This window comes from Anser brachyrhynchus, assembly GCF_964034855.1.
Source record: "Anser brachyrhynchus genome assembly, chromosome: 4".
Lineage (NCBI taxonomy): Eukaryota > Metazoa > Chordata > Aves > Anseriformes > Anatidae > Anser > Anser brachyrhynchus.
Genome location: NC_137698.1, coordinates 32899801 through 32927791, shown reverse-complemented (window position 1 = coordinate 32927791; position 27991 = coordinate 32899801). Strand labels below are relative to the sequence as shown.

Here is a 27991-nt window from a genome sequence, read left to right as displayed (position 1 = left end):
CGATATGACTATTTCAAGTGTAAGGAACAGATAAATGGATTTGATTTGTAAGCAAATGGTCTCCTTGTCATTCCTCTTCAGCAAAGATCAGGGTCTTCTGAGAAGATGGGATGAAATTGCAGGCAGTCAAACAAAGGAACCACAGAAAACTCTTCATGTTGAAGAGCTCAATGGAAATATATTAAGATGAGGTAACTGAACCTCAAGTCCCATGTCTCATGGGTTGGTCTTCAGGGAAATAAGGTCCAATATGTTGTTTTTTTTTTTTTTTTTTGGTTGCAGCACTAGATGTTTCACTGTGCTTCTCTGTTGGTGATTTGGGGTGGAAGGGCATATTGTGCTTTGCCATGACAAAGCCCAGTTGGTCAGCTTTCTCCCAAAAATGTTAAAGTGAACTCATTCCAAAACAGACCAAGACAAGGGGTAAACTATGATGTAAAGTTTATATACAAGAATATAACATTTATCTGGAATATTTACAAGGTTAATTAAAGCAATATTTTACAACTCTTTCAGGTTAACCACTAGGTATATTACAGTTAGGCTACAGATGGTTTAATTTGCAAAATAATAAGAAAAAAAGTTGCATTCAGATGAACCAGCTCCAGAACCTGTTCATTTTTTTTTTTCTCTGAGAGAAGGGCTCAGACTTGTGGAAAATAAAACATGAGAATGGTTAATATACTCTTATTGATGCCTATGTATCACATGCAAGAGTCGTAACATGACCTTTATAGTGTTAATATAGATGGCAAGCCATTTCACCTCAGTGAAAGAGTCGTACCCCCTGTGACAGGCCAGTTGCACACGTGGCTGTCTTCTCTGCGTCTCCTACTTCTGCACAACAGACATGCATGTATACAGAGAAGCAGCAATATAAATGAACCAGCATTACCAAAATGAAGAGGGAAAACCTCAGACCAAAGTCACATTTGCAACCATAAAAAAAAAAAAAAGCTTTAAGTGAGATACTTTAATACTTCCCAAAAATAGTCATGATTTTTTTTTTTTTTATTTTATTACACTTTAACCTATGTACAGAAACAGAGGGCTCCCTCCCCTCTCAGAGAATGGTCGCTGCATCTCCTGCCCAGGGCATCTCGAGGCTCAGAGGAGCCGAAGCAAGAAGGTGCGGGAGGCCCGGAGAGCTCGGGACAGAGGAGGCTGCTGGAGGCGGCCAGAGCCGAAGCCACTAACACTGCAGTTTGCGGATGCTGCGGGAGAACCGCTTAAAAGCCCGCTGCCCTTTCTGCCACCGCTTCAGCGAGGTGATCACCAGTTCCCCAGCTTGCTTTTGCCCCATCACCAAGTAGGGGACATTGATGTCGTTCATCTCATCGCAGGTACACTGGAGGCCACCTTTGAGCCAGAGCACGATCTTCCTCAGATCCCTTTCCGTCAGCCCATTCAGCTTGTAGATGGTCTTGCTCTTTGTTTCGGGGGTGATCTTGGTATCCCCATTGATGTAGGCAATCTCCTTCACTTTTATCTTCAAGGCTAATGGAGTGAGGGGAGGGGGGAGTGGGATGAGGGAGAGAGGGAGAGAGATTGAGAGTTTTTTTTCCCATTAGTGCACATAAAGAGGACCTGGGGAGGGAGGTGCTCTATTGCTAATTAAACTGTCAGGGCTGACAGAAGAGGCAGCAGGTGGCTCCATTTCTAAAGCCACAAAGGGCATGCAAGTCATTTCAGTTTGAATCAACCTTAGGACTGAGGGTTTTTGGGTTTCTTTTCTCCTCTTCCCCCTCCCCCCTCTTTTTCCTTCCTTTCTAAATTAATATTTTCTCCAGCTTTTCTCGTGTTTGCAAACAGAAAGGGCAGCTTTGTTACGTTAAGCAGCGCTCTTTTTTTTTTCTTCTTTTTTTTTTCCTGGGACGGGACTGTCTTCCTGAAACCCTAGAATATGAAGGGGAGGTGGGGAGGTGAGTACCTAAACCTAATCTGAAACCTGATCTCTGCTGTGGCTGAAAACTTCTAAACTTAATTTATTAGGTTGGAGAGGATTTTAGGCAAACCTGCAAGGAAATGATATTTCACATGCATTGTTTTTTTGAAAGAATAGATCCAGCGGAGGGCAAATTGGTCCAACAGCTGCATTCGATTTGGTGAAATAACTAGGAGGGGGATACAAGGTTCTTTAAGAATCTGTGGGGCATGTTTAGCTTTAGGAGGATTTATCTGAGTGCAATTTGCCAGGTCAAAGCTATTGGTTGTTTTAGCAATTATGTCCCACAAGCAGGGTTCCAGTTTTTGTTTTTTTTTTTGGTTTGGTATTTAAGAAAAGCTTTTGAGTTATTACAGATATTTATAGTACAAATCTGTCTCCAGGTATAAACACTGACCTCTTATAAAAGGATTCCCCTCCCTATTCCCCTTTTCTCTTGAAATGCTAATGTGTGGATAATATGCTGTTCAGTTGTCTGCGTTGAAGGGGCTTTCTTGTCCTCTTCTAACCCCAGATCTTCACATTAAGTTTATATCCCCAATTGTCTGTGCATTACCTTCTCTGTCAAATGATATATAGAGCTTCAGTCTTAATCTGCGGAGAAACTTTCTTTCTTGCTACACGGTGAGATTGGTCATGCGGCTCTTTCTCATGTGTCTAAGGGAAGCTTTGCTGTACCTCTCCCCAGGCAATGGTCTAGATGAAAGATTCCTTTTTTTTCATTTCACTTTCTATTTGGCTTGCCTGCAACATCCACATAAAAGAGCACTACTTCGAAAAAGCACACAGAAAAGGACTCTAACGGGGCCACTTTCTATTCAGAGATGCAATTTTGCGTTTCCTGACCGGAACGGTCGGACGCAACGGGACGGACGGGTCCATCTGCAGACGAGACAAAGCCCTGCCTTTATTTAGGCACTTCTCTCTTACTCCTCTGGGAGTTTTACCTGCTGCTAATCCCTCAACTTTTAACCAAGGGGCTCTGCTTCCACTTACCAAAGTCATTTTTGCAGAGGTTTTCCACGATGTCGTTATCGTCCTCGTTTTTGTTCTTGCAGGCGTCGCAGACCTTGGGTGCTGGAAATGCAAGGGACAGTGCTCGTCAGGCTCGGGGAGAAAGGAACAGCAGGTGGCGTTGGGAACCCTTGGGGGAAACCTTGGCGGTTTTTCCATCCCTCGATGGACGGACAGACAGACAGACTGCGCGCCTTCTCCCACCGTGCGCTGCCTTTCCACTTGGCCGCCCCTCACCTCGGCGGCAAGCCGCTGGAGGGGGGCGCACGGGCTGCTTTTAGGGTCACACCTAGACCCAAACTTTTGTTTAAACGTGGAAAGACCAAAAGGGGGTGTGTGGTGGGGGGAAACACCCCAGCCGGGCGCTTGAGCGCCGATCTTTGCGGGAAGAGGACGCCCCCCCCTTCCCCCCGTTACCGGCTTGGGGAGCTCGAGTGCGGGGCGGCAGAGCTGCTCCCTGGTTTGGGGACAGGCTGGGGGCTGCGGAGCGGTGCCAGCCTCAGCCCCACACCCCCAGCTCGGGGGCTGGGGGCTCGGGCACCGCCGCGGAGTCGAGCGCGTTGATTGTGGGGAATTTGGGGGGGCTCCCCCGGGCCCCCGAGCGTGATTCCGGGCTGTGAGGGCAGGGGGCCGCCCCTGCAGGGGGCTCTTACCTTCCCTGGTGACCGGCAGGATGTGGTCGCTGCTGGCCAGCGGGATGCAGAGGTCGTTGTCCTTGGGGAAGCGGCTGCAGTCCAGCATGTCGGGCCAGGGGAAGCCGAAGGCGGACATCACCGGGGCGCAGCTCTCTTTCACCTCCTCGCAGAGCGAGTGGCACGGCTGGATGATCTCGTCCAGGTCGTCGATGCAGACGGGGGCGAAGAGGGAGCAGAGGAACTTCCTGGTGTCGGGGTGGCACTGCTTCTGCACCAGCGGGATCCAGGTGGAGGCCTGCTCCAGCACCTCCTGCACCGTCTCGTGCCCCAGCAGGTTGGGCAGCCGCATGCTCTGGTACTCGATGCCCCGGCACAGCAGCATCGGGGCGGGGATGGGCTTGCAGTTGGAGCGCTTGTAGGAAAAGTCGGGCTCCCCGAAGGGGAAGAGCCCGGCGGCCGAGCCCAGGCAGTGGGAGGCCAGCAGGAGCAGGGCGCAGAGGCGGCGCTGCATCGCGGGGCGCTGCCGGGGCTGCTCGGGGTGCTGGGTACCGGGGTGCTGGGGTGCCGGGGTGTCGGGGTGCCCGGGTATCGGGGTGCCGAGCGGGCCCCGGCCGGGGCTGCTGCCTGGCAGACGGGGACGGAGGCTCTGAGCGAGATGCGGGGGCAAACGGGAGTTTGCTGGATTTTTTGTATGCAAATGGCAGGGGGAGCGGGGGCTGGGAGGAGCCTGGTGACAGCCATCCAGAAAGGATTGGTCACTACTTTCTTGCTCTGCTTTTGCTCAGGGGGATTGTCTTTTGGCAGGAAATCCTTGCGAGAAACGGTGCCGGGCGCGCACGGGGAAAGGGGGGAGAGATCCCCGCGAACAAAGAGCCACCAAAGCCCCCGGAGCCCCTCGGCCGGGCAGGGGGGCTGCTTTCGGGTGCCGGGTGCTTCGAGGTGAGCTTTGCAGTTCTCCAGCCTGCCCTGCAGCCGCCGGACCCTCCTCTGTCCCCCGCCCCGCCGTGCCCACGCTTGGTCCCTTCTCCTCCGGCGGAGCCGTGGTGATGCCGCCGGGGCCGCCTCCCCAAACCTGGGGCCGCTTCCCCAAACCTGGGGCCGAGCCAGCAGCTCCCCGGCCCCCCCGGGGGTGCTCGGATGCCGGCTACCTCGGCACCCCCCCGCCGCCGCAGCACCCCTCTCCCAAAGCTGCACCGATCCCCGGCTCCCCGCTGCGAGGAGCAGAGGGCTGCTGCTGGCAGAGCCGGGCGGTCCCTGGAGCTACAGCCCCTGGGTGGCCTCCACCACAAAAGGAGGTTTCCCCTGGGTGTGAGTGTCCAAGGGCTTTTGACATCCCATCACCTGGCACGTTCTTCTGGGGCCTAGAGCGTGGGACTGGCCCCGCGCCCGCAGGCACGTCCCTGCCCCTTCGCTCCTGTCTTCACCTAGAAGCTCCCTCCAAGAGTTATGTTGGTGTTGATTTGCCTAAAAGGGAGGAACAACAGACTAGGCGCTGGGATCACAGCACAGCTCCAGCGCAGTTTGGGTATTTCTGGGATTTTTAGTAAAATTATTTATGGGATTATTATTGAAGAGAGTAGGCCTGTGTAGTATCATTTTGTGGTAAGCCACATTCATTAATCAGCTACTGAATAGATCTTCTTATAGAGATGTTTTATGGGAAGCCAGCCTTCCTGCTGCGACTTCTGTAAATTGCACAATCCCTGTACATCCAGTGTCCGGCCTGCTTTTTTCACTGCTTGCAGCACAGGAAAGGGATGGGACCCGTGGTGTCCCCGGGGAAGGCAAGGGGCAGCTGTGCTGAGTGGCCACAGCGTTGCCCCGGGCTGGCTGTTGGCACACACCAAAGCCAGTGCACGCTGTTTCGGGGAAGATTTCAGCATGCTTTCCTGCAGGGCGTGCTTATGGGTGTGATCTCCCTGCAGGCCAGCCTCTCTGTTACTTGAAGTTGTTCCAAACCTGGAAAATAAATACCCTGAATATCTAACATCCCTTGTGGAAGTGCTTAAAAGTACTCCGTTTCCTACAGCTCCACATACTTTTGCCATTTATTGTCTGCATTCAGTTCGTTCCTTTAAACAACATACCTGTAGCTCTCGGCCTCAGCTGGCTTCCACGGCACTGAGCCCTACAGATGACTTACAGTGCCCAATTTAAGCCCATTTTGCGAAGTCCTGAGTGCTGCCAGAGCTTGTATCTGTTGCCATTTGCAGGAGATGTCACCTCCAGCTCCTGGCCTTGGTCCCCAAACTCTTCTTCAGTAAAAGGAGACCTACCAATACATTTGCTTTTACCCTGAGTCGGGTCTCTGTAAATGGACTTTTTTTTTTCCCCTCTCTCTCACCCTCTCACCTTTTTTCACTGCTTCTGTCATTTTCTGGCATCATTGACAGCTCGTCAACTGGAGCTCAGCATGATCAGAAGACAGTTTCAGCCCTGCACACTGCTTTGCACGGACCCAGCTGGCTGTGCAGTGTGCAAGTGAGGACCCAAGATCTGAAGAGACTGTTTAGACTACAATAATAATATCTGTTTTCTATGGTGGAGGATGAGGCATTTCTCACAGAAATCTGCTCATTTTATTTTCACCAGAAATGTTTGCTTGCTTGTTTGTTTCCCATCCACAGGAAATAAAGAGAAAAAAACACATTGCTTTTCCTGGATTAAGCTTTGATTTGAGATAAGGCTTTACGAGACCTTGCTATTTCCATTTTTAATCACCCCTGGTGAACTCATTGGCTATAAATCTGAAACAATCACGTAAACACCACCAGCCCAAGCCTGCAGACCCAAGCCATCATTATTGCCCTCGCTCTGCTCCCTTGCAGGGGAAAGCACAGGAGCAGGAGGCTGGGCTCTCCCTGCCTGAGAAACAGCCGCAGCTTGATGCTTAATTGGGAAGGAACCCAAGCAGCTGCTCCACCCCAGGTGCTGCACCCCAGGGTGGGGTGAGGTTCCCCTGGGACCCCCGCCCGGTGCCTGCCAAGCCCAGTCCTGCCCTGGTCCTGCTGGCAGCAGCAGGTAAGGGCAGGGTGCAGCCCCAGCATCCTCCTGGGTGAAGCCCTGCAGCCCCCTGGCCTGAACTGGGAGGGAGGAGGGAAGAGGGGCCAGCAAAAGAGGCATCGCTCCTGAAGCACAGCGGTATGGTAAAGCTGCCTTTTTATTGTTTTAAGTGTAAGCTTTTAAGCTCCTGCAAGTTCATCAGGTGGCATAGGTGGTTAAGCTGTGTTAAACCCTGAAAGTGGTGTAAGTGTTTAAGCCACCTTAGCTGCTTAAAGGAATGTAAGCCTTTAATCCTGAAGTGTTTAAATCACCTTAAATCTTGGGAGCGAGCTGAGAGAACAAGCTGCCCAGAAAAAGGAGACCATGATTGGGGGCCACTGAAACTAGGTAGGGATGCTGAAGTGAGCCCCAGAGAGGTGGCTGCTCTCTCCTGAGATCCCACAGAACAGGACAGTACCTCAGGTGTTTTCCTGCTTTCCTGGTCCCTGTGGAAGGAGGATGGGACTGGTGGAGGCTTCGTGTAATGACTGGATAGCCTGGGGCCAGCACAAGGCTTCCCCCAGCCCCCCCCCCCCCCCCCCAAAAAAAAAAAAAAAAATCAGTAAAAATTTTCTGATGGGTTGTGGCAAAAATGAATTGGGTCTTTGGTGCCCGTGAGGTGTATCTGTTGTCTAAGGAGCGTGCATGGTCTGTGCTATCTACATTGAAGCCATGGTGCTACTTTCTTTCTGTCTGAAGCCTTGGTGTGAGCTCAGATCTGCTACACCTCTTCTGGCCTGTCCTGGAAGCTGAGCAGTGGGCAGGGGGAGATGCATTGGTGCTTGCCTGTGTGGCAAGGAATGGTCAAGAAGAACTTGATTCAACGCAGACAGCAGTAAATGCTATCAATTTGTTAGTCTGTCCTTTGCATGTTTTTCCGAATCTGTTGCCTTACCTGGCTGCATATGGTATGTGTGGTCCTTTGTATCTCTGGGCTCCCTATAGTTTGGCTTCCCACCAAGACGGGTGAGCAGGGTGGATGTGCACCCACGGAGGGCAGCCAAGCCCTAGCTAGCAAGAAGCACCCATGTTTGCCAAGGACCTGGGTGCTGCTTTCCCCTCCAAGGGGTGTCCAGAGCCACCACGAGCCACTGCAGCTCGCTGCTGGGGTAGCCTAGCCAAGCAGCTTGGTGAGACCCTGACCTCAGTGGCTCTGTAAGCACAAACTTGGGGCTTGAGCGATTACCCTTTGGTTAGTAGTGTTGTAGAGGAGTGGAAAAACTGTGGCTTTTTAGCTCGTTCTCATCAACCCATGAAAGGGCAGTGGAGAGGACAAAACTGGCTTTCTCCCCATGATGAAAAAAAATCTGATGAAAATGTCTGCTTACCTTTAAAAGTGGTCTCTAGCGTCCCACTATCAGATTATTATTATTATTATTATTACTTGAATCTCACAATTGTTTTGGGGGGGCAGGGAAATAGGATTGCACAGGTTCTGATGGGAGGCAGGTCGGCAGCAGATCCCTGCTGCCTGTTTAGGTGGCTGATAAGGTGGAATTTAACATTTTCCAGATCCGGGACTGGGCAGCAGCCTTGTTTTCTGTTACCGCAGCATTTCAAAGCTCCATTGTCAAAACCTGCTTGTGCCGTAGATACATCTGCCCCCTCACACCCTGTTCTGAGACGAACCCTAAAAAAAAAATAATAATAATAATCTAGCCTGTTTTGCTTCCCATGTGCAATGCTCCCTGAAGAGGCAGCAGGCAATGCTTGGTGTAAGCGAGCAGCTCGCCCGCAGGGTGCTGGGTGTGTGCCCGAGGGGCACAGGTTGCTGTGCAGGGGGTTGTAGGGGGAAATAATATTTTAGAATATGAAAGAAGAACCTCGTGGTGGCGCTTGTGCACACCACGTAGTTTTTTCTTTGCCCGGTGACACCAGGCATCGATCTTCAGCACGCCGTGTTTCTGCCCGCCGCTCCTCTCCAGCACCGCCACGCTCGGGGACTGAAACTCTAGACCGCGTTTAATCAGGGTTTGATGTCACGAAGGGTAAGGATCAGGCTGAGGCTGATTGCTTTCAAATGGAAACAAAACCAAGTCACGGCAAGTTTCCTAGCGTTTCTATCTTTATTTTAGTGGTCATTCCCTCAATAGTTTCCTCGCATTTATCTTAAAATCTTTGGGCAAGTTTTTCTAATTTGGAATGTTTTCCACAGGAACATTAAAAAAACAGAGGATTGGAATAATATTTGATAATGTTGCATGCTACTTTCCTCATCTTATATTAAATGGTAAATAAAGGTACTTGGATGCTGTACTACACACACATGTATATAAATCTGGGTTTATTTGTATGCTAGTGCTTTAGCAAGTTATGATCCTTCAGATTTATCTGACGTACATCTATATCTGGCTACAATTTTTGTCATGGTGAGCATTTTTACTCATGCAGAAGGTCTGTTTGTGGTTACCGTTCCCTTTATTATCTATATAATCTAAGTGCTGGATGACAATTAAAGATAGCAGAGACCATGCCCTAGAGGACAACAATTGCGTGGTACCTGGTGTTCCTAGTGTATTATATTTAAAAAGCTATAATGTAATATATCTTTCCTTTCATCCTCCCGTTTTTTTTCCGCCCCCGTCCTCCTGCAGCCTGGCAGTAGCTAGCACCTTTGGCAGAGAGCAGGGCCCCACTGCGTGAGTCGTACAGAGGGAGGGACAGCGTGTGTGCCAAAGGGCTTGGGCTCCAGGTAGGGGATGGGTGCTGCAGGAGGGAAGAAGGGAAAATCATCAATTCCCCATGGCAAGGGTGGCACGGGGCAGGAATACTGCCCTTATTGTCCCCAGCAGAGTTTTGCTGTTGTTGCCAGTCACAAGGGGTCTAGCTCCAAACTGCACTCCCCAAGTCAGGACTTAGGCAGCCTTCAGTCATCTGCATCCTAGGTTGAGCAGCTCCCCGCTAGGCAGGTGCTTGTCTCCATCCCCTGCTCGGAGAGCACCCGTGGGTGCTGGTGTGCGGGCATTTTAGCACCAGGCCCATCTTCAAACTCAGTGGCGTGTGCCAGGTGCGGGTTGACTTTTTGCTGATCTCTGCCTGCCCCATGGACACATATTGAGCTCTGGCGTTGGTCCGTGTGCTGGGGGCTGTCGTAGTGCTGCAGGTGCATGGAGGAGAAAGACATCTCTTTGCCAGAGAAAGCAACTACAAATGAGTGTGGGAGTGAGGCAGGCATAGAAACTCATTTTCAGAACCAGTTCCATTTTGGGAAATGGTCAGGTTTGCAGTTAGTTTAATGACCTCAAGGTTTGGGCACGTATTGATTGTCCAGAGAAATATTTTTTAAATAATAACTTGTAATAAAACATTCTTAAATGAGTAAAATCAAGAGGGGCTGTTGCCTAAAGCTATGCTAATTAAAAATATTATTAAACCCAATTTAAAATAAAGCAATGAAGCAATTAGATCAGTTGGACACCATGATGAAAACAACAAATTAATCTGTGTTGAATTGTAGTTAAATTACGAAGTGATTTAAATCATCAGTCCAGTAGGCACATGCATGGGTAGTTAAAGTATATTTGCAGACTATAAAGTTGGTGTTTCCGTATATTTAAAAAAAAAAAATAAATCCAAGTGTTCAAGGCCAGTTCTGAAGAAGCTGACACAGGACCTGTTTGGGTGAAATGGCTTAAGATATCAGTAGTTTTCAGAAAGTTCAGAAGCTGTTGAAAAATCAACAACAGTCACTTAGCAGGTAGTCACCAGCAAGGAATACACTCAGACTTTTGGTCATCATCTCCTATTTCTTCTTTCCTCTACTCTTCTCCTTGCAGAGGACAAACCTTTCTGAACTTAATAAACAAACGTAAACTTGAAGAAGCTTGTAGAAAAAGCCATCTGAAATGCATTTTAAACACACTCTTCTTCCCCACGTGTATCTTTTCTGTCTCAGTACATGCAGAGTCATACAGGTAACTTAGGTAGAAGTAAGTTTTAGAACCACCTGGTACATTCATTTATTATTATTATTTTTAATGTATTTTACCTATTATTTTGTTTCTGTTGGGTTTATTTTCAATATTCTTAGCTCTAAGTTGTCCATGTGACTAATCTATATCTCTTCTTTCCTCTGCCCAAATGCAGACTTACAGCCAGTAGAGTGCTGAGCCCTGATGACTGCCCAAATAGTTCATAAGCTAAAACACAAACCACAGTACCTGGGACCGTGGCTTGGCTTTTCTGCATGCAGAAGAGACCGCTGTCCCACCCCAAAGCTTTTCCTGGCCTTGCAGAGGTAGAAATCCTGCTCCTGGCCAAAGGGGCACATCTGCATGAGTGAGCGGGGTTGTTCATGTGCAGCAAATGTGCAGCAAGGGAGGCATGAAGTCGATATTGGGGAAAAAGAAAAGCCTTCCAAGCACTGTGCTTCCTATCACTAAAACTAATGAGAGGATGCCCCAGGAGAGTGTTGTGCCTCCATCAGGGAGATATGGGGGAGGCTGTGTGCCCACCCTTTGCTATTCTGCAAACTGTTCCCAAATGCTTATGCTGCCTGGGATCAGCTTTTAGAGATGGGACAAGAATGGCTGGAGCTGGATTCCTCACAATTAATTTTTTTTTTTTTTTCATGAGCTGAGGCAGACAAATATCTGGACTTGACTGGCATGGCATGACTACACTTTTCTTGCTGTGCTTTACCCATTTGCCTTCTGATGTGGCCAGCCAGCTGAGCTTGCTTCATCTCCTATTTCTGGGGATGAGGGTTGCTTACTCATTTGGAAGTGCTGGGCTGCTCAGTATAAGCTTCCTTTGATGACCTGTGTGTTTCCCAAGTGCTTCTCGTAAACAAACATGATACAAGTGTTGTGCTTTTCTCCTACCTCATTATCTTAATTTCCTTCTTGAGGAATTGCAATATGCTAGAGCAGCAGCTTTACTAGACAGAAATCTTATTTGCCAGTTGTTTTTTTTTTCCAAACCTTTATTCAGATATTCATGTTTTTATGTGATATAAAAGTGCTGCAGGCTGAAATTTGACAGTGAATTAAAGCTAGCCAGAGGATCTGACCTTGGGATCCAAGTCGATGCTTGGTTTTCCGGTCTGGTTGAAACCGTGCTAGTTTTGAGGGAAGCTGTAACTTGCAGACCATGTTCCCAAACCGTGTGTAGCTGGTTTGATTGAATGCCCCTAGGGAGAGCTAAGATTCATGTCTGGGGAAAAAAGTGAGAATGTAATTCTCTGGTTTACTTGTTTAATATTTTTTTTTTGCCCGTGAGGTTTCAGGGCAAACACAGTTTGTATATTCCCTGCAAGTGGAGTTGCAGCAGAGAGTATATTAGGGTCAGGTTAGAATTAATGTTTACATCTGTGAGCAAATGCTGAAATTACCTTGTTTAGAGCAATGCTATAAACACTGAAAATACAGGTACCTTGGTTTACACATACATATCCTTAGCTACTTCATAGTTACACTTTGGAGCTTGAAAATGTCCACGCTGGAAAAAGGTGAACAAAGCTGAAACAAATCTGTATTAATTTGGTTTGGCACAAGTTGTATTTAAAACGATGCTTCAAATATCAGAATAAAACCATAAGAATGGTAATACTAGGTCAGGTCGGAGTTCCTCTTTAAATTGGATTTCTGCCATCTGTGCTTTGTTCTTTTTTTCCTTTCTTTCTCTAAGGGCAATATGCCTCTGTGGTCATGAGGGTTTCAGCTGGCACTGTACTGCATGGCTATTCAGGGTGTCTGGTTAATAAAAGCAGCTGATTCTGGGGTTGGGTCACCAGCCAGTCTGAGTTAGGGCATCCTCTGTGGTGCAGACAGCTGCTGATCCTTCCTCCCAGCCCAGAGCACCAGTGCACACCGAGACCCTCCCTGCCCAACACCCCCAGAGCGTTTTCTGACAGAAGTCCCTTTGCTGGCCGGGATGACCCCAGACCCGAGGAGAGCTGTCCTTGGGGCATCAGCCTTCCCCACCGCAGGGAAGGGCCAGCAATGCCCCCCGAGCCTCCCGCCGGATAGTGGAGATGTCACACACAGGGGATGCAGGCCCTGTTAGCCACGCTCCAGGCCCACATCCCGTCCTAATCATTCCCGGCGGCAGGGTCAGCGGCCTTGCCCTGCTGTTACATCATCCCACTGCCCGGCTTAATAGGGACGTTTCTCTTCTGCCTCCGTCAGAAAGGACCCACTGACGGTTCCCAGGAAACCTTTGTGCCCTCCTCGGCAGCTCTTGCCCGCCGGGGGCCTCAGCTCAGCGATTCCTCCCTCTGCTTTGTGTCACCGGCCAGGCCACGGGTGCTTTACAGCGCCATTAACCTCCCCCGGCCCCTGAGCACGGGCAGGAAGGTTCAAGGCAGTTTGCTTTGCTTTTTGCATTATTATTTTTTTTTTCTCTCCCCCCTTCCTCCTCCTTTTACTATAGAAATATCGCTTTCCAGCCTTGGCTACTAAAAACTGGCGTGCTCCGACCCACATGGAAAAAGTGAGGAAGGGAATCTTAGGATGAGGCGTGGTATCGGGTAATGTTAGCCTTGGCTCGGCCGCTGCGCAGCGTGTGCTTCGGCCCCGAAGATTATCTCGTTGCGGTTCGCCTGAGGTGTAATTAGCCCGCTAAGTGATCTGGGAGACTCCAGGAATGTGTGAGATGTGCGTATCTGCATCTGGAGCTGAAGTTCCCATGTCTGGGCTGCCCAGGTTTGGGGATTGAAACGCACTTCTATGTGGAGAGTGGGGAAGAGCCTAATTCAAATAGAAAATTGCTTTTGTTCTTTGGCCATGTGCTATGTACGGAGAACATTTGACCGGTATTTGGTTGTGTGTTCCCCAGAATGGCTTTTACACTGGAGCCGTGACACCCGGTGCACTTGTGCTGGTTATTTTAATATCCTTACTCATGCTCTGGGTGGGACGGGCAAGACCGAAAGGAATCCATTTAGCTCTTCAGACTGCGAAGCCAAAATAATTGGGCTTTAAAAAGTAATCTCATCGGACATACTCATCTGTGCTCTTGAACTGTTTTGACAACAGATTTCCACCCTTTGCTATCTCCCAGGCTTCCAGCCACAACTGAACTCACTTCGGCTCGCCTGAAACCAGAGTGGGGCTGCACTACGTATTTCATTAGGGGGAAGGCAGGGACTAGGTAAAAAAAAAACAACTAGGAGAAATAAATATGCATTTTGGTGTTCAAAGCATTCTTTTTTTCCCTTGAAGTATTCCTTAGACCAATTATGTGAGAAATTCATTATATGTGAGGATTTTGTAATAGCAAAGTGAATTAGCTGTTTGCAGACCTGCTCCCCTCTGTAAATGGGAACATGCCATATGACAGTGGGCCAGATTTTACTGTTCTAGGCATCACTGATATAGCTGTTTATTCTCTGGGCCTGGAAGAGATCCAGCAGGATTTAGTTTTATGAGGTTTAATGTAAAGGTGTTGTATTTCATGAGATGAAATCATAACACAGTGGGTTTGCAAGAATTCTGAAAGATTATTTTTTCAGAGTGTTGGCAAGCATGATTCTCCTGTGAATTACGTGTCTAAAAGAGAAATATAGATCTTCTTTCATTGGGTTGAAATGATAACTAATCCTTAATCCTTCCTAGATGGCCTGTGTCATTAATGGCCGTGCACTTAAATGTGTGCAGGTAACAGCTTTAATTCTGTAATGCTGTGCAAAGCGCAGCTGTGCCTATAGCCATAGGAGCTATCCACATATTTGAAACGCCTGCTGTTATTTTTGGGATGTGTCTCTGAATTCAGATTTTTGCTAGACCTCTTGAGTTTGTGAAGAAGGGAGAAAAGCATCTGGCATCTCTGACCTATTTATAGTTATGGAAGACTTATTAATATTATTAACTGTATCTGCAGTATGCCCATGAATACTTATATTGTGATCAATCAGAAGATTTTCCTTTGACGATGTGATTGTGGAGAATGACTATTGAACAGTTAATTGAGGTTTCCCTTCTTATGTTGCCTCATATATTAAGCAGATGAGATCTCACTGATTTAATGGTGGCAAATCCCAGCTACTTTTCTCTGCTTTATAGCAGGGTATGCATATGCTCCCTCTTTAACTTGCTTTGTTCTGTGAAAGTTGAAGGGTGGCTCCGTGGGAGACACGTCTGGAAAAAATCTGGATTCTGTCTTCAACTTTGTTTAATTCAATGTGATTTTGAAGAAATCATTGCATATCTCTGATTTTGAAGAAATCATTGCATATCTCTGTTTTGTTTTCTATTAAAGGGGCTTATGAAAATCTGCTTGCCCCAGAGGGGCATTGTTAGAGTCAATTCACTAATACCTATCCTCAAGGCCCTTTGAGTCTCCTGCAGTACTGAGCTCTGGAACTTACCTTATTATCTATCCCAGCATGGGGACACATTCAGCACTGTTATCAGTCTAGGCAAAGCTCTGTTTTGGCTGGACGAATGTTCACAGGTAAAACAAAAACCCTTAGCTGTGCTATTTTAGTACACTCTATATTCTGCCTATGAGGGAAGTTTTCATCCTGCTGCTTACAAATCACAATTTTTAATCATACTTTAGCTTTTGTGTATGGAGTACATATTTCATAAGGAAGGAGTGGATGCATCTCTCTGCACAGGTCTGTTTTTAGGAACTACTTTAGGAGCATTAACACCATAACATATGTTCGATTCTGGGTCACTTGCTGCAATATCATGCTGTTGGTATTGCAGGTGGTGAGAAGAGGCAGCGCATCAGTTATTTCCTTGATACTCATCAGTTTCATTACCCTTTTGTTCAGACTTGACTTGGAGGTGATATAAACATGTAGCTGTGTGTTACTTTTTGGTTTAGATTTACATAAATCAAAAAAGAGACCGACTTCTTGTGATAGAATGGCTGGGGCATTAACAAGAAACAGCTTTTTCCCATCCATGGGCACCAGATCAGGACTGACTTTTCAAAACTTACTCTCTTCCATAGGTTGGCAGTTCATTGTGGGTGATGCCATTTTGTACTTACAAATGAATTCCTTCTAAAGAAGGGGACTTTACACACTGTGGTCCTCATGTGGTGGCTGGAAGCTTAAGCTCAAAATATCTTCAAACCAGGCATCCATAAATCAAGCACTGATTTTGAAGGTATAAGTCAATACTCTTATACTGATTTCAGTACAGTATATTCTTAGTTGTTGGGTGTCCTTTACAAGTTGCTAGTCCCACAGATGGAGTGACCTGAAAGAAAGAAAATGGGCTTGACTATGCACAGATAAAGTATTCTTCCATTATGTTCTATTTCTCTTGTATTGTGGTAAAAAAAAAAACAAACAAACCATCACATAAAAACACTTATGGAAATGTTACAGGTTATAAGTTAGTATGAAGTAAATAATATTTTTAACTATGACCCTCTGATCAACAAGAATTAGCTGAGGCTCTCAGATGGCTGGAAGGAGCCTCACATGCACAAGCCCTGGTCCCTGTGGGAGAGTTCAGCCACCCTGATGTCTACTGGATGGTTGACAAGGCCTCCTGCATTGTTTGTGCCCTGCTTCTAGTTTTGTTTTTGTTTTTGATGATAATGTAAAACCTGATGAAGGAGTTAGTGAGAGGAGATGCTCTGCTGGGCCTCATGTTTACAAACAAGAAGAGCTGTTTAGGGATGTGAAGGTCAGGGGCAGCTTTGGCTGCGATGACCCAGAGGTGGAGGAGTTCAGAATCCTGAGGAGGTAACAAAGCAAATAGCAAGAACACAATCCTGGGCTTCAGGAAAGAAGACTTTGGCCTGTTCAGGGCCTTACTTGGAAGAACCCGGTGGGAGACAGTCCTAGAGAGAAGAGGGGTCCAGGAGAGCTGGTAATTTTTCCAAGGATCGCCTTCTCTAAGCTCAAGAATCGCTCATCCTGTTGAGCGGGATATCAAGCAAATGCTCAGTTCAGAAGCTGTCTGGACGTGGCCCTGGGCAACTGGCTCTAGGTGGTCCCACTTGGTTGGGGGGTTGGACCAGGGGTCCCTCCCTCCCCACCTCAGCCGTTCTGTGATTCTGTGCGTTTTTAAGGCCACAAGGAGGATGGCTGCACGGGGCAGTTCCAGCCAGCAGTACCTTAGGAGAAACTGGTTCTCAGAAATCTAGAGTCACCATTCTTGAGCGTTATAATTGACTGTGGTTTTTGAGGTTTTGGAGCACCATGAGTACACAGACTTGTATTCTGAGAGCACATAAAGCATAGCACTGAGCATCCCCTGGTAAAAATAAAACAATCAAACACAAAAAAGCCTGCCTGTCTCATAACAACAACATGACGAAACATGAAATGTTCTTTTTCCTTGAAATTCCAATTTTCTATGATTTATTTTGCCAGTCTGTAATCAGAAATAGCTGCTCCATCAGAGTAGGGAATGCAAATAGAGATGAGGTCAGAGTTCGACACAGAAGTGATGTATGAGCTGGAGTCAAGGAGGAATTCTGAGCTCCCAGAATAGAAAACATGCTGTAAATATTATATTTGCTTCAAGACAAGAGGAGTTGCAAATACTTCAAATTATGGGTTCTAGGGGAAAGTGAAAAGATGATTTCCAGAAGGTAGCCAATGTCAGAGCCATCATTTATCCCTAGTGGGCATCTAGAATAGCACATTGAAGTGGTGTCTGATTAGGTTTTTCAATTTTCCATTGCCAGTACAAGAACAGAATTAGTAATGAAAATAAATTCAAATGAAACGTGTTAGGTGTTTTTTTCTTTCCTTTTTTTTTTTTTTTTTCCTTTCTTCTTCTCCAGTGGGCCTAAGAGGAGAATTTGACTCTCAAAATACTGGGAGGACACAAATATTTTCAGAAATTGGATTCCTCTCAAAAAATAATAAAAAAAATATATATATATAAAAAAACTTTTAAAGTATGGAAAAACACTGCAGTTTTGTCTGCTCTGGGGATGAAATATATAGGGTTTCAGAGGAGATGAAGCCCCCTGACTGTGCTGAATCCAGTCCTTCCCCTAACAAATCTTCAGGCCATTTGTTCATACTGCATGCTCCAGCCAAATCCCCCGGCTCCCTGGGGTAATGGCACCCTTTGGACACAGTCTGCCATTGGTTAAGCGCTTTGCTGCGAGGAGCCCTTTTTTATTACACTGAATTGCTCAAGCTTTACTGGAAAGCCAAGGTTTTGTCTGTGTGCATGTGCATGGATATACTTGCAATAATTCCTATGTTTAACTGTTCCCCTGTGTGTGAACGTATCGGTGTATGCGTGTGCTCTGTGTGTGCATATACGTGTTCTGATTGTGTGCATGCACACACAGAGGACAGGTTGAATGCAGAAGTTGTTTTCTTCCCATTTTACTCAGCCAGAGAAGAAGAATGCTTATCTTTATCACAGTGCATCTCCACAATAGTTTCTCTTTTATTTAGGGGGGAAAAATATGTATTTGTGCAAAAGTGCAGAGACATCTGCCTGTAAGCAGTGTAACCAACTTTCCTACCAAGCACCCTCTGTCTCCTGCAGCAATCCTGGGCCCTGGAATTGCATGGTGAGGCGGGAAGGTGTGCTGGCATAGAAGGAAGCTCTACAGCTTGCGTGAAATATAGGGAGCAGAGCTGTGTTACTGTTTACATTTTTTTTCCCTTTTTTCCTTTTTTAATTTTTATTTTAAGACTTGTGTGTTTGTCCTTGCAATGATTCAAAGAAAATCAGGAGGTTAATTAAGTGGCATGTGTTCTTCTCCTGTAATTCATTAGTGTTTCCATTGCAAGAACATCCCATATTTTGGGAATCTATCTGTTCAGTTACTGTAAACCTGGGTTTCTCCATAACAATTCTCCCTGCATGAGCAATACGAGTTGGAGTGATTGGTGAGATCTCATCTTAACCATTCTCATTCAGCCCAGGAAGAGCACAGCTCTGTGATAACTGGCCCATCATTTCAGAGCAGCCTGTAGGATGTCTGGCAGATAAAAGATATTTGCATCTGATTATAATATCTTACAGCAATTCTTCTGCACTGACTGGAAGCTAGGTTTATATGGGAATGTCTGTGAATTCAAAATCAGGCTCCTTTATTTTAGCTGACACAGAAGGAAGGGGGAAGTTGCTATAGACAGTCAACTCCTCAATTTGGCAATGTTATCTTGGATAGTTGCTGTGGAATAAAGGAGGAGCCATAGATACGTCATACTGAGCAGGAACCTTTATGCCCAAGGTTTAATACAGAAATCTTTTAGGCTGTAGTTGTGTGAGGCAAACTGGAGCAGGTGCACTCAAGAAAATACTTAATTCCTAGTGTAATAGCCACATCACAGAGATAGTGGCCAAAATGTGGTGTTTTGGTTATACTCTGTGTAAAAGGAGATGATGAAGAGCCAGTCCTTTGTCATCATCTACACCTTCCTGACTGTATTATGCAAAATGTATTAACTACAGTGTTACATAAAGAAGAGCTGCCAGTCTGCTGTGATCTCAGGCCTTCATTAAGACTATCAGCTAGTCTGTTCCTGGTCGTTCCTCCGCAAACACCAGCTAATAAAGCCCCATCACTGAAAAAAGGTGTTAATACTACGTGTAGAAGTTTATGGGAGGTCTGCTTGTCTACTGTCCCAAAATTTGCATGGTGACAGAGAGGCTGCAGGTCCTCTATGTAGTCAAGGCAGTATCTGTCATGGTAGATTGTTGGGTCCAGAGTTCCAATATGTGGTTTGAAGTGAGTGTTACACAAATAATCAGCTGATAGGTAAGTTGATGTGTGAAAATGCAATGGGAAGCAAAGCACCTACTGCACCTTAGCTAGTTCTGGCATACCCTAGATGATGACTCATTCCTAAGGATTTCAGGACCGGGCTGTCTGTCATCTCCATCAGTTCTGTCTCCTGCTTCCCAGGAGAAGTGGCTCTTCTGCTTGTCCAGCCATACTGGCCATCCAAACCCATTCTAGAGCCTCTGAAGCTGCATATTATGGCTTTCCAAAGCTGCTTGGTGAGGATCACGTACCTCTGCAGACCTGCGGTAGCAGTCAAAGGGGCTGCCTGTATTGATTTACTCGCAGGGCTGGGAGAGGGCTGTGGGAGCTGGTGAGAACCTCCCCGCAGTAATTTCTTGGACTCTGCAGGGGAATGTGAGCAAGTATCTGCCTGGAGGGAGAGGGAAAAACAGGGTTTTAAAGAAGATCACAATCTGACTTCTCTTCGATCTGTGAAACTAATACACTTCTTATGCAGAGCACCTCTAGCTGCGGGGTTTTTGCTTTCCGATTGCTTCCAGTGAAGAGATGTCTGGAGTGTTTTCTTTATGGTACAGTCTGTACAAGGTTCTGTTGATGGATTAGGTAATGTTCGAATTTTATATGAAAATTTGTGCAATTATCTCTAGGAGCTAAGGGGAAGGCCAACACGTCCATCTTTGATCAAATGCACATGGTTTCGTTTTCCACTCCTCTGTACACGCAAGCTTTAGTACTTTTTAAGTTGTGCTCATGTAGAGGCTGCTGTATGTGCCATGTGAGCTTTTCAGTAAATGAAACTACGTGATCCGGTGTTAATGAGCCACTGAAAACTTCTGCAGTTTCTGATATGGAGTCCAAGTGCAGTGCCTTTGAAAGCCTGGTACAGCTGCGTGATTTTGGATTATAATTTCCAGAATGTGCTAATGGAAGAAACTGGTTCTAAATATCAGAGAAAACATATTCGGCTAGCAGAAATTGTTGAAACTGATTTCCCTTTGCAAACCACGCACTAGTGATTCAGACTGAAGAATGCTTTAAGCCTTTTGTCTGTAAGGTACACGTCTTATGTAGGCTTCTGTTTTAATTTACTGCACTTGTATGCAGGTTTTTCAAACTAGTCACAGTGGTCTCTTATAAATCACAAGAAATAGTCCACCCTCAATACCCTTTCCAGCCCTACACAATGAGTCAAGGCTTGTCAAAGACCATTTTAGAAATCTTGAATAAATCTGACATTATGTTGAGACAGCTGTTAAATATATTTCTTTTTTCCCCCCAGGTTTCCTTTCCCTCACTATGAACAATGCAATTGGTTTAGTGCTATTTTTAGCGTGACTTTTCATTTCAGTCATATGTATTCCTACCTTCCATGCACACTTAAGTTAATTTATTCTAACATGAAAAATACTGGGAAAATCTCTACCCCCCACAAAAAGATTTTACAAGCTGAACTGAAGGCTGGCTGTTGCGCATACACACTCCAGATGCCCAAGCCCACCATTAAAGGAGTAAAATCGGATTTCAGGGTGCAGTCTGACTTTTACTCACCTCTTCCCTCAAAACAAATATCTCTTCTAAACAAAAATGTCAGCAGATGTGGGTAAACTAGCCCGTGTATCTGACAGTTTGCTCCAGTGTGCGGAAGGGACAGTGAAAGTCTGCTGATTTTCCTGCTTGTTCAATAGGCTTTCATCTAGCATGAGAGAGTAGTGGCATTTGTTGTTGTTGTTGTTTCATTTTGATCTTGCTTTTTAAAGTATGATAGTGAAAATCGGAGGTGTCCTCCTGTCTGTCATTGGTAAACCAGGCATATCTCTGACATCAGTGGCAGTTTTGGTGCTCCTCAGTGAGAGCATGACTGGACCATGCTTAGGTTGGCAATGAGTTTTAGCTTTCCTTTGAGAACTGCTCCTTTCTTCTCCTGGTTTTCACCCATAGGCTGGCCGTGAGGTGAGAATTTCAAGTTGGCTTGGCTCAGGCTTTTCGTGGGAGATCAGATCACTTCTGCTTGAGGGCAAGGATCCAGGTATTGAGCCCAGATATTTGGGCAAAACACTCAGTTCTCAAGTGATGCTCTGGTTAATGGTGACCACTCGTGACTCACGAAAGATACAGATGCGGTGGGTCAGCGTAACCCGCCTGTGGTAGTAGCTAAATGTATGGTACACTCTGCTTTGTGTTTCTGAGTGAAGGAATAACATCACTAGCTTGGGAAAAAAAAAAAAAGGGGGGAAAAAAAAAGAGAGAACTATAACTAAAACCTCTATTGTTGCCTTTCCAAAGGGGATTAAATGAGACAATAACTAATAAATAATATACAGAGCTTATGGGTCTGTCTTCAATTGGAGTTTAAACAAAGAGGTCTGGGCTTTTAAGTGCCTCCTCAAACGTGCAGCTCTCTGGAAATGTTCTTTGCCAGAACTTCCCTGGCATTGCAACAGAGGGTGCTTCCTCCCAGGGCAGCGGCAGCCAGGGTGAGCGAGGCACCCTGCAGGGTGGCGGTGACCAACTGCGCCGTCCCTGCCGCGGCTCTGCGTGTGGCCAGCCCTGCCAGTGGGCTGCAAGTCCACGTGCCAAATCGCTGGGGCACCTGCATGCCCTCCTGTCCTGCTGTGCCTGGACGTGATGGGATGGGGGCTCAGTCTTCGTTTTTGGACGCCTGCTCTATGCACCGCGGTGCGTGCCTTCTGCAAGGCAGAAGCGAGCGTGGGAGATGCAGACATCGGTCGTGTTGTGTCTGTGGCCCTCCCGATTATAAACGTCATGAGATCAGAGGGAATGAACCCTTGCCAATTATGAGACCTTTTAATGTCAAGTGGTGACTAATAAACATATGAAGTGCAGATGTGGTGGTGGTGGTGTAGTTGTACCTGTTGCCTTAAACCTTTTCTAGTATTAATTACTCTGAGAATTGCTGGTTGTGGTTGTGTGCCTTAGCTATTTCTGATGATAAAATAATGCATCTTCTCTTTGTTCCTTATCCATTAATGGAGTGCAGAGATGTCAGCCCGGTTAAAAAAAAAGGGGGGGGGGGGCAAATTTTTGCCCCATTTTAAGCTGTATGTTTACAATAGCAGACCAATGCCATTTGCTTACTGTATGCCTTCAGAGGTGTGTTTCTGCAGCCATGAATACCAGAACCTAACATTTTGACCAAGGAAAAACCTTAATGTCTGGGGAAAATGAAAAATAGAGCCCTAACAATGCACAAAACATACTTATACAGAACTCAGATGGTTTTGGATGCCAGTAGGTATCAAGATCAAGCATCAGCGCTCCTATAATAAAGTTCAAATTCATTATTTCTACTTCTAGAAACAGCTTTGGACACAAATAGAAACTCTGCAATCTGAGACTATCTGGCATCAGCTCAAAATTTAATGACTTGACATATCTTTGTTCACACCAATGTCCCAGGGCAAAGCAGCCCCATATGAAGCACTTTTCACTCCAAATTCATATCTTAGTTTCATGCCTATGGTAATGACTGAAGTAGCTGATTAGTAATGGCCATCCCCTTTCTGTTTCCCCTGACCTTCATTCTCTCTTGACTATAGTTCATACATTTTTCCCCCCTCTCTCTCCTCTGTTTGGCTTTAGAGTAGTACAGCATCAAATGTAATTCATAATCTTTTGTCCTAAGCATTTCAAATGCCTTTCACAGAGCCAGGACCTCCATGCTGTGAAACTCTGACCCCGCTATGGTCTCATCTGCAATGTGGTTTGAGCTCCAGCAGTCTCTTGCTCGCATTTCCCCACTGCCCAGGTTTCTGGGGAGAGGTAGGGTGGGAGGGATGGACAGGGATAAGAAGAATTGCTTGAAACCTGGCCTTTTCTCACTCTGTCTTTTCTCCTCATCACCCCCAAGCGTCGTTCATGCTGACTTCTTATCTGCAAAATTACCCAAAGGAATCCAGCACAGTATAACACCACTTGTGAATTAAAAACCTCTTTATTAACATTAAGTCTTTCTCTTACTATGCTAATATCTGGAAAGTATTCTGTAGATAGGCCACAAATTGCTTTAGAATATTTTTCTTTGTTTTATTTTGCTCCCTTCCCCTGGATCAGCAAGAATATGGTTCAAATATTAATTTTATGTTGTCTCTCTCAAGAGTGGAATATAATGTTCAATTATGCATTCCATCTGCAAGGCTCTGGATGCACAATCCTGCATTAAATAAAGAAAACAATGTGTTTTAAAGAAGAAACAGAAAGAAAGGATATGGCACATAAAAGTGATGGAAGAAGAGCCTTCCATTATGCTTTGTGTAAAATCAGAGGGCGTTGTGTAAACCAGACAGAAGTCAACTGTCTTAAAAATGGAGTCAATACATGTCTTAGATTATGTCATGCTATTAAAACCTTCCCGCAAGATACAAGTTAAGAAGTAGAGCGATGCCTCAGATAGCTATAGCAGAGACCTTACTAAGCACACTTTTCACACACTCATTCCACACACCCGCACGTATATGTGTGGCTGTTTGTCCTGCTTTGCTCCATAACTCCCTTAAAATCCTGCCTCTGGAGGGCATCCTTCATTGCAGGCCATGAGAAGTGCTCCAGTGGCTGTAAGCTGTAAAGCTCCAGCTTTCTCGTGGTGCTTTTCCTCGTGGGCTGCAAGAGCCTGGTGGCTGTGGCTCTCCTTGCTGTGGGAACACCTGGGGCCAGGACTGGGGCTTTACCTTGGGTAACGAGGAGACCTGGTGAAAGCCCTGTGCTGAGCACTGGGGCTCTGAAGTGCTGCTAATTGAGGCAAGGCAAACACAGGGCATTAATTAGCTTTAAATTCAGAGTGCGAAAACGTCTTCAAAGTGGGCCTGAGCACAAAGAGAGATGGCTGTTCTTCAAGGCAGATGCCTTGAACATTACTGAGAATGGGTGGGCAAGCTCTGGAGTGGGAGAAGCCAGAAAGAGCCAGTTCCCCGTTCTCCCCTGGGAGACACCCTAGGTATTTTCCTGTAGGGGCGCTTTGCCATCCAGGTTTACTACAAGGAGCATTTTGAGTATTCCTCCCTGGCGTGTTTGCTGCTTTCAGGAAAGTGCAGTGATTCTTTGGCACCTCACCAAGTGCTCTTGGCAAAGCTGTCAAATGTGTCATTGCAATGGGAGGCCTCCTCGCCGCAGCTTCGGCAGTGGGAACTGGCTGGGAAGCGCGGGGCCAGGCCTCGGAGGACCAGTTGCAGAGTGCTCTCAGCGGAAATCCTTTGACTCTGGAGCTTGTTTGCTCTGGCAAACTCCCTGTGCCTGTCTGGACACAATGAGGGTTCAAGACACATGGCTTTTGTTTGGTTTTCCTGGAGGGAAGGCTTTGCTTTTCATTTGGCTGAATTTCTGGGTGGTAGAGAGAGCGAGAGAGCACTTCAGGCTGTGTCGGTCTTTGCCTCGTGTGAGGGTGCTTTTTGGTGACCTTTTGCTTTCTGAGTTGGATGTTGGTACCACAGAGACAGGCTCTTCATCCTCCTTTGTAATAGACAAATAGGGGCTTAGGTACTTAAGGAAAACGCAGATTTTCCCCTCTCTGTGGTTGCAGAAGGGGATCAGATGTTCTCACTCCTTATGTCCCAGTAGCCTCTAGTGTTTTTTCCACTACTGCTAAATATTCCTCCATTTTGTGGAGGGTGGCTTTGACCTCCTTCTAGAAAGCTTGATTATTTATTGGTGAAACATTCCCACATGAGATGGTGCTTGTAGTTGTAGAATAGTCCTGAGAAGACAAGACAACACTTCTTTGTCCATGGATCTACAAGAGATCCTTTTTTTTTTTTTTTTTAAAAAAAAAAAAAGCCTTGAAACAACACCATGTGAAGAATGAGAACGTGAACAAACCAGAATGCAGTTTAGCATCAGGTCTGATCATTTTGTCCCCTCAAATCAGGTCTGCCAGATCCCAGATCATTTCAGTATGCCTTAAAGAACGCGATGCGAGGAAAATATTTAGTCATTGTAGCGGGCAAAATAAAGTGATCTAGCAAGTCATCACAACCTCTACCAGCCTGCGATGTTGCAGAACATATATCACAAAGTGTGATTTCAGGAGCACCACATGAAAATTGGCTGAAGCTTTGCTATTCCAAGAAGGCTGCAAATGCACAGCACTTCAACACTGAGGAGAAGCAGGAGGAGTCCTAGAATTTGAGATTTATTTTCCCCCCAAACCACTTTTACTCTCTGGAAAATAACTTAAAGGGAACATCAACCCCAAACACTGGTGACTCTCTGAAATTGGCAGGGGATCTTTCACTGATTTTGTTCCACTTCTAGCAGCGCTCCTCCAAATTCTCAAAAGTCAGATAACAGCGTGCAATAATTATAACTTCCTCTGTGTGATAGCTGGGGTGATTTCTAGCAAGTTGCACGAGCTGCTTTAAGCACGCTTCTGTTTCTCTGAGCTATGCTATGGTTTTATTGGAAATTTGGATGTGATATTACAGTCCTATCTGAACCAAGTGGGTGCTACCAGTATGTTAGCTCTTCATCAGAAAATACAGAAATAACAGAAAAGGAAGAAGAGATTAAATGACACCAGAGAAAGATGCAAAGGTGCACCAAGCACCCTGTAAAACCTACCCAGGGAAAAGATAACAGCCACAATAGTGTTAATGGAAGTCAAGTCATTAAAAGGGATTGCAAGTTGGGTGGTATAATGCCTGTAATCAGGCTTTGAAAGTGTGCTGAACACAACCCTCTTGACAGAAAGGAAACTATGGGAACTATGGGCATGTTTTCAAATAGGCTGTGGTTTGCTTAACTGTCTTCCCACGAATATGTGTCTGGGAAGTGCATTAGGTGTCTCCCTGCTGCTGTAATTAACTCTTTTCTCCTCTCGCTGTGCTACTTTGCTCAGGTCTTCTTGGGCCAATGTCTCTTGGAGGGGCTGGGATTCCCAGTTGGGCACACTCAGGTACTGGGTGAGCTGTAGGTGCTGCAGACCAGCTTGCCGCTGATGAGCAGTGGGAGGTGGTCTTGACTGCTTGAAGCTTATCTCCCAGAGGCATTTCTAATTGCTACAATTAATTGTGATCTCCCCTGGGTGAGGGTGATAACCTATGACATACTCCAGTATCCTGTCTCACTTCAAACTCAGGTAATTGCACTCTCTTTTTTGCAAGTTCATCCTGCAGAAGCATATTCTTCTTTGGGAGCATATTATTTATTTCAAACCTTAAATTGATGTCTCATGTATTAGAGCAGCTGCAGCATTTCAGATCATTGGAAGGAGAATGATTTCTGTGCATAAAACCCACCACAAAGATCCAAATTTGCAGGCAAATGAGCGTTACTCATTCCAACAGCAGCATCTTTGTGCAGCAAGCACCTTTTATCCAGGAACCTCATGAATTTCAGCAAGAAGTGCAAAGTCCTGCACTTGGGGAGGTACAACCCCATGCAATAGTACAGGCTGGGGGCCAACCAGCTGGAAAGCAGCTTGCCGGAAAAGGACCTGGGGTCCTGGTGGACACCACGTTGAACAAACGCTGTGAGTACGCCCTTGCAGGAAAAAAGGCTAAGAGTGTTCTGGGCTGCATCAGGAGTGCTGCCAGCAGGTCGAGGGAGGTGATCCTTCCCTTCTACTCAGCACTGATGAGGTCACAGCTGGAGTGCTGGGTCCAGTTCTGGGATTCCCAGCACAAGAGAGGCATGGAGCTACTGGAAGGAGTCCAGCGAAGGTGGAAACAAAGATGAGGGAGGGACTGGAGCATTTCTTCTGTAAGGAGAGGCTGAGAGAGCTGGGAGAAGAGAAGGCTCAGGGGAGAATCTCGTCAATGCATACAAATACCTGAAGGGAAGGTGCAAAGAAGTTGGAGCCAGGCTGTTTTCATTTGTTCATTTTTACTCTGAGCATGACGGAGCACTGGCACAGACTGCCCAGAGAGGCTGTGGGGTCTCCTCCTTGGAGATCTCCAAAAGCTGCCTGGACATGGTCCTGGGCACCCTGCTCTGGGTGGTCCAGTAGGGGTTTGGACCAGATGGCCTCCAGAGGTCCCTTCCCACCTCAGCCATTCAGTGATTTAGGATAAATCCTGGTTTTTAATATTTTCCTGATGTGCTTTGAAACAAAGCCATGTGAAGAATGTATGTGAACCCAATGAGGAGAGTGGTTTGGCGTCAGATCTTTTTGTCTTCCATGTTTTGCCTCCCCAGGTGAGATTTGCCAAATACACTGTTCAGTCTTGACTTTAAGATCTTCCATAGCATCAGAGCAACAAGAAAACTGGTGCCAAATAACTAAGTGTGTGAGTTTGGCTGGCCTCTCCCTGGCATACTGCGTAGCGGAGGCTGCAATGGTCTGTTCAGCCTTTGATAGAAAACTGTGAGCCCTGCAGTCTGCCTGCTCTCTTCGCATTCATCTCCTCTGCCCGAGGCTGCCTGAGTGTGCTCGATGGCATGTTCGGTCACCTGAGTGTTTATTAGTACTATATAATGCTGTTGGGTGTGCTGGATGTATGGTGGCCTTTTAACTATTGACAGTCCCTGTTGGCTGTGCATGGGTCCTCGTTGTCTATATGGACACCAGATCTGATCCTGACTGCACCCTCAGAGGTTCTGTGAGGACATTAAAGATAGAGCCAATGCATTTTGCAGTCTGTCATTTGCAGGGTGTAAATAAGGAGGCAGCCGAACAACAGACCCTGCTCAGGGACCACCAGGGCTGTTCCAGCCTTCTTTTGGTGTAGGGGTTGAACGGAGTCTGAGACTCCACAACCTGTGTACCATCTAA

The 27991-nt window shown here is 46.4% G+C and overlaps 2 protein-coding genes across 9 annotated transcripts in view; one reads left to right on the top strand and one right to left on the bottom strand.

The window, feature by feature from the left end:
• Positions 1 to 253: 253 nt before the first annotated feature.
• On the bottom strand, positions 254 to 4257 carry SFRP2 (secreted frizzled related protein 2). Its single transcript, XM_080589266.1, has 3 exons — positions 3613 to 4257; positions 2942 to 3022; positions 254 to 1497 (listed from the first exon to the last, which is right to left on the bottom strand). Exons 1-3 carry the CDS (start codon positions 4103 to 4105, stop codon positions 1193 to 1195), a joined length of 879 nt encoding a protein of 292 aa, XP_080445392.1. The 5' UTR covers positions 4106 to 4257; the 3' UTR covers positions 254 to 1192.
• Positions 4258 to 4394: 137 nt separating this feature from the next.
• LOC308194001 (uncharacterized protein) overlaps positions 4395 to 27991 on the top strand; it is a 143520-nt gene continuing 119923 nt past the window's right edge. For all 8 annotated transcript variants that reach the window (XR_013950164.1, XR_013950165.1, XR_013950166.1 and 5 more), the window contains exons 1-2: positions 4395 to 4533; positions 5988 to 6615. The gene's annotated coding sequence lies outside the window, so the exon portion shown is untranslated. The remainder of the gene's footprint in view (positions 4534 to 5987; positions 6616 to 27991) is intronic.

Coding starts and splice junctions, on each gene's coding strand:
- SFRP2 (XM_080589266.1), bottom strand. CDS start 4,105: ATGCAGCGCCGCCTCTGCGCCCTGCTCCTGCTGGCCTCCCACTGCCTG. Junction 3,023..3,612: donor CCTGCCGGTCACCAGGGAAG/GTAAGAGCCCCC, acceptor TTGCATTTCCAG/CACCCAAGGTCTGCGACGCC. Junction 1,498..2,941: donor CCTCTGCAAAAATGACTTTG/GTAAGTGGAAGC, acceptor TCACTCCATTAG/CCTTGAAGATAAAAGTGAAG.